This window comes from Merops nubicus, unplaced genomic scaffold (genome assembly GCF_000691845.1).
Source record: "Merops nubicus isolate BGI_N331 unplaced genomic scaffold, ASM69184v1 scaffold45289, whole genome shotgun sequence".
NCBI classification, from domain to species: Eukaryota; Metazoa; Chordata; class Aves; order Coraciiformes; family Meropidae; genus Merops; species Merops nubicus.
This window is the reverse complement of record NW_008632571.1, coordinates 252-6,279: the sequence shown is the minus strand read 5'-3', so window position 1 is coordinate 6,279 and position 6,028 is coordinate 252. Positions and strand designations below refer to the sequence as shown.

Genomic DNA, 6,028 nt, shown 5'->3' with positions numbered 1-6,028 from the left:
AGATCTTTTCCCCCCCCCCCCCCCCCCCCCCTCGAGAGAGAGACACTTTTGAAAAAAAAAAAAATGAAGTATATTGTTCAACAAGGAACAGAAAACGAGAAAGAGAGGTAAGGAAAAATAATATATACAAAGATTAGGGGAATAATACAAAAAATAAAATATACAAAACCCTCAGAAATCGTTCCAGGGTCCCACGGAATGAAAGGAGAACTTTCCTCTCCGAGCTCCAAGGCAGGAGTGAAATAAGAAACCACCCCCTGCCTCTTATCAGAGTGTGTGTGGGAAGGGGAGGGAATACAATGGTTTCACCCCCACCCGAGGTCCTCCCAGTTGCTGGAAGATCACGACCCCATTCCAAGCCTCAAACCACAACACAGCTTTAAGAAAAGATGTTCTAGGAGAGTGCTTGAAGACTGAAGAAAGGACAGTTCCACACCTGGCTGAGAAATCCTTCCGACTTCTGCAAGCAAGACTCCCCAGAGGGACCACCATGCCTTTGGGCTGAAGCAAGCCCAGGGGCCTAAAGGACCCTCCTAGCTTGCTGTCTTTGCTTTGGGCTTTTGAATGTGCCTTAGCAAATGCTTCTGTCTAATGCAATTACTAATCATAGTTCTTTCATTTTATTTCTAAAGTCTGGATCCCTCATAGGATTTCACTAACTGTCTCTGAGGCGTGCATGTGGTTGTACTTGTGCTGCACACACTACAGTAGCAGTAAGGCCTGCAGCTGGTAACCCAGGAGACAGTCTCTTCATCTAGTTTACAACATCCTCTGCCTGGGTCCCTGGCGGAGGGCGTTGCACCTGTGACGCAGAGCCCTTATGGGGGCCTCTGGAGTCTTTGTGCAGCCAGGCACAGGGCACACGAGACCTACACTGAGCTGGGGGTCCTTGAGACAAAAATAGCTGCAGGCTGGAATAGTACTGGGTGGAATATCAGACACAGTTTCCTTCTTCTTACCTTGCCCTAGACTCTCACAGCCACTGTTGAAGAACAGCAAAATGTCCCAAATTAACCCCTGATCTGAAGCAGTACAACCACTTTTGTATAAGTTGATTTATGTATAGCTGCCAGCAGATGGGCAGGGACACAAACTGGTTTACATCATTTAGTGAATAATTTTTGACTGGAAGGGAAGCACCTTTCAGCATGTAGGTTGCAAACTAGTGTAAAAGACTGTTCCTCTGGCCAGCATCCTTTTTGGGCTCTCTATCTATGGGAGGTGCTGGCAGCGATGACAGGACTTTGCTGTAGTTTCATGGATGCTTCAGCTGCTGCCCTTGCACCTGATTCTTATCAGGACAGACATTTTACTTTATATATTAATTTTTATTAACATTAAACCCCTTCAGAGAGCAAGACATAATACATTCCCACACTTAGAGCAAATATGGAATTGTACCGCTGCTTCACAGGAATGACCACACAACGAAAGAGCAATGAGCTGCTGCACATGGTTTGGAAAAGTCCTGAGCTGGCCTCCAGCATGGCTGATGCGCTTGTAGAGCAGCAAAGAGTTCTAGGCCTGGGCGTAGTGGAAGAAGCTGTGGCTGAGTCGTGAGCTGCAGGCAATGTTTCATGTGCTCAGCCCTGATGTTTCACAGTTCAAACAGTTGCTTCTCCTTGTCATCCAGAGGGCCCAAGGCCTGACAAAGGTAAGCCAGCCTTAGAGAAGAGCAAGTAGAGCTTTGCCTGAGGTAGGTCTGAGAGGAGAGTGACAGTGGGAAGTAGCTAATGATTTAGAAAAAATATTCAGTACACGTTCCCATGGCTCTTCAGTTACAGAGGCTCACTAGCCCTGAGGGCCCATCACTTCACCAAAACTGCCAGAGCAGACTGCCAGCCTGGAGGACCCTCCACGTGCAGCTCAGCTGTGAGTGCTTCAGGAACTAGTGCAACAGAGTGGTGGAGACCAGTGTAGCAGGAAAAAGCATGGAGCAGCCTGGGAGAAGATTCTCCCAGAGCAGAAGGGAAATGGTGGTTTTGAAATCACAGCTCCAAATCAAAGCTGGAAGCACTCTGCACTCAGCTGGATTTGGGCCTTGGTGTCTGAGACTCTTGCTAGAAGACAAGGTTAGGATCAAGGGCTGAGACAGTCAGTAACCAATACAGGAGCCTGTGTGCCTGCTGGTGAGACCTGCTTTTCAGTCCCATCCGTGACAAAGCTGTGTCTGTTCCCTCCTCCCAGCTCTGCTTATCCAACCATCGAGCACTGAGCCAGGAGGCAGTCATGGTGCAGCCCCTCAGCCAGCACCTGATGTGCTGGTGGCCTGCTGGAAGAAGGGAACAAATCAACAAGATGAAGAAGAGGAGGTGGGCACCTTAATTTGAGATTTACCTAGCTTGGCTTTTCTTTATTTAAGGGGTCCTAGCGCTGCCAGGCATCGCTCCACGTCATTGCCCATTAAACCTGGGGTTCACGACTGTGGTGGTGGCACTCTTGAAGAGGGGGTTATCAGCCTGGAGGGAGACAGGTGAGAGGTCCACGTTGTGCTGTATCGTATTTTTCAGCAAGCACTACCCACCCTGCCCCTCCCAAAGCTGACAACACAGACAGCTTTGGCAGAAGAGCCCATAGGCTGCTTTAGCCCCCTGCCAACTTCAGCTGGGCTGTGAAACAGGCCAGCAGGGAGGGCTCAGGTCTGCCATGGCTGCCTGTAGAGACAATGCTCCCACCACAAGTTTGTGAAAGTCCCAGCATACCCCAGCATCGCAAACAGGGTCTTACATCATTCCACTTGGCCTTGGACTTCTCCTTCTCAAAGCGGCGATACTCCCGGCGGTCAAACAGCTCCGTCAGGAGCCGCCAGATCAGCAGGAGCAACAGGCCGATGAGGGCTACACCAGCAACAGTGCCACCCACGATCAGCGCGACGTTGGGAGGCTCCGGGCACTCTGTGGAGCGTACAGAGAGTGTCCAGCTGCAGCCCCTGGTGAGACCACCATGGCAGAGCTGGCAGCCTGCTTGCAGAGACTTGGGAGGAGCAGGGCTAGGGTACCTTTGTTAGGATCAACGGTGACAGTGTATATCTCATCACCATCCTCCTGGACCATGCGGAAGGAGATCCAGCAGTTTTGGGAATCCTTCTCCTTGCACTGCCTACTCCCGGTTGTTGACACATCTCCCACCTGTATGTTGGGGCATTGCTGTGAGCAGTTCTTCTCAAAGGGGCCGCTGTTGAAGGCCTTGCACTCCACACATGAGCTGCAAAATAGGAAGCCACAGCTCAGCTCTGCATTGGCAGAGACCTCCTCACCTGGCTTTGGCTGTGGCTTGGCTCCACCCAGGCACAAGCAGGGCTTGCCTGCACCTGCCCAGGAGGTGAGGGGGATCCCTACTGCCCCCCACGACATCTCCACACACGTCACTCACACATGTGTACTACAGGCTGCAGTGCAGCTAGGGCACTCCTGGCAGAAGGGGGGCAGGTATCCCTCCTGGCACTGGCAGCGGTTGCAGTGGCAGGTCCCGCGGTGGCTGCACTCGTTGCCGCGGATGTTCAAGCAGCCCTCTGTCGACTTCCTGCACTGGCAGGCGCTGCCCTGGTACGGGGGCAGGCACTTGCACTCCCCGCAGTCACACATCCCGTGGTCTGTGGAGGAAGACCTTTCAGATCAAGATCCTACTGAGAGCCAGGTCACACTCTCTCTGCCCATACTTGGTGAGCATCACCCACCCTGCAATCTCCACGGGATGGTCAAAGAAGTCCCGCAGGCTGATGCAGCGGGACCAAAGACCTCCAAACCCACACACTTGGGTTTCGGCAGGGAAAGGCAGCATCTCCCTGGGGACTTACTCTTTCTAAACGGCGCCCAGGTGGAGAGCCAATCAGGCAGGTGCCTCACCTTTGCCACCGCAGGGGAAGCCGTTGTGAAACTCGCAGTTCATGTTGTCGCACTCGCAGAAGGTGCCGTAGATCTGCTTGCCGGGCTCGTCACTGGTGTGGCAGACGCACTGCCCGCACACGCAGTCCCCCAGCCCTGAGCAGATGACAGAGCTGTTGTCCTTCCGGCAACTGCCCTCCAGCTCCTTGCTGCTCTTGCCTTTGGTGTCGCACTCGCAGTTCTTCCCTGTGTAGCCTGGATTGCAGCTAATGCCAAAGGAGAGGAGGGAGCACAGGTCAGAGGCCACAAGAAATGCTGTGAGGCATGTGCAGGGCTCAGACTTCAGCCAAAGCAAAGCAAGCCTGCGACAGCCTCACCAAAACCCAAACATGGCACGTTGGCTCTAACACTGTGCTGCAGCAGGGCGACTGAGTGGTTGCCCTTAGGAAAGCAGCAGAGGCTCCACCAGTAGAAGAGAGGACTCGTGTTCCCTGCCTCCATGAACATAATCTGCCTCTCCGAGTAGGAAAATAGGTGCAAAACTGCAGAGCCAAGTTTTTGGCTTGGCCCAACAGCCCTCTCACAGCAGTTCCCCAGCTCTGTCAGAGTTTGAAACAGAGGCTCTGGGGAACAGCACTTACCTGCAGATCCCACAGACGACGTTGCCTTTCCCACTGCAAGCGGTTGGGTCTGGCTGCTCGTTGCAGTTGCAGTCACAATTGCTGTCCAGGTGGACGGTGAGAGTATCTGTGAAGCCCAGTGGTCGGATGGTGAAGGACTGGCTTTTGATGCACTCCTTGGCAGTGACCTTCACTTTGAAGGTGACCTAGAAAGTGCAGAGTGAGAAAGGGAAGGCCAGAGGCCATTGGGTAACTTTAGCTGTTGGAGGGTGGCGTCAGCCCCGGGCTGAGCACACACACATGCAGCACAACAGAGGGTTCCCCCATCCTGCAGCATTTTGGACACTCTCAGCATTAAATTAAGGTAAACAAAAAGCTAGGAACAACAGGCTGGGTTCCTGCCCTTAAACAGGATGGGTATCAGGAACCTTGTGAGCTGAGGGGTGTCCTGGTATGGGGGAACGTACCTCTTCATTGATTTTGACGTTGTCGCACTGCCCTTTCTCTTCATACATGCTGGCCTTGTCCTTCCTGCATGTGGAGTTATATTTAACATCCAGGACATCTGGCACTGTGGAGTGGTCCAGGATGATCAGTGAGGAGAGATTCTGCAGAGGGATGGTTGACAAAGTGCCATCAGTTCAAGAGGAGACCATAGCAAGGAGGTGTGCAGTTGCAAGTCAGGGCTTCCCCTCAGCCCAGGGGATAGGGGCAGGGGACAACCCCAGGCTGGGATCTCAGCTGCCTAGGGTGATTCTGGAAAGGTAGGGTGAGCACTGGAAAAGTAGGACCCTCTTGCTTGCTGTGGGCAGAGGGACTCAGCATCTCCTGTACTCAAAGCCCTGGTCCCAAGTGCTCTCTGAGAGTGAGGACACATGATGGAAACCTTTCCCTGCTCCGAGCCTTGCCTGACAGGTGAAACAGCCTCTTACAGCACTTACATTGTAGGCCTCCTGGATGAGTTCAATGATGTTGCTGGAGTCCTCATTCAGCTCTCCCACCGCCGACTTTGGGATCATCTCACTGAGTTTCTGCCAAGAGAGAGTAAAGATGTGAACATTCACCCTGTGCAACAGTGGAGAAGTGGGCAGTGACAGGAGGGCATGCACAACAAGAGGTCTCTGTCCTCCTGGGGAGGGATGGGAGGCACCTGGACCATCTGAAGTCTCCTTACCTTATAAACATCCACTACCTTACTGGTGACAGCAAAAATGGGCTGAATGTTGTTTTCGGCAAGTTTCTGGACAAGCTGGCCAACCGATGGGTAGTCCTACGTGGGGAGAGGGGTGCTGCACTCAGCACAATCTCCCCCACCAGCAGAAGGGTAGACAGTCTGGGTTTCATAGCCCAGATTACAGTGATTATAGTGACCTCGTGGTCTCAGCAACAGACATTTTATGCAACATTTTTTCTGCCCGGGGGAGCGACGCTGAGGGTGCGGAGCTGCTGAGCAGCCCCTGGGTACTTACAAACTCATTGCTCTTTTTGTACATGTTGTCCTCCAAGTGGCACTGGCCATCGTTGGGAGTCAGGATGGCCCCTAGCTTGCCATCGCCGGCAAAGTGGAAGCCATCGTCAGTGGCG

At 52.9% G+C, this 6,028-nt stretch overlaps 1 protein-coding gene across 1 annotated transcript; it reads right to left on the bottom strand.

Moving 5' to 3' along the window:
* Positions 1 to 2,393: 2,393 nt before the first annotated feature.
* ITGB2 (integrin, beta 2 (complement component 3 receptor 3 and 4 subunit)) lies at positions 2,394 to 6,024 on the bottom strand (the record flags this gene model as incomplete). The annotated part of the gene is made up of 10 exons (XM_008947942.1): positions 2,394 to 2,459; positions 2,728 to 2,894; positions 2,999 to 3,204; positions 3,373 to 3,592; positions 3,846 to 4,090; positions 4,466 to 4,650; positions 4,912 to 5,052; positions 5,386 to 5,475; positions 5,619 to 5,714; positions 5,914 to 6,024. Coding segments are annotated over 10 exons (1,527 nt in total), but the record flags the coding sequence as incomplete, so codon positions are not given.
* Between the last annotated feature and the right edge of the window lie 4 nt (positions 6,025 to 6,028).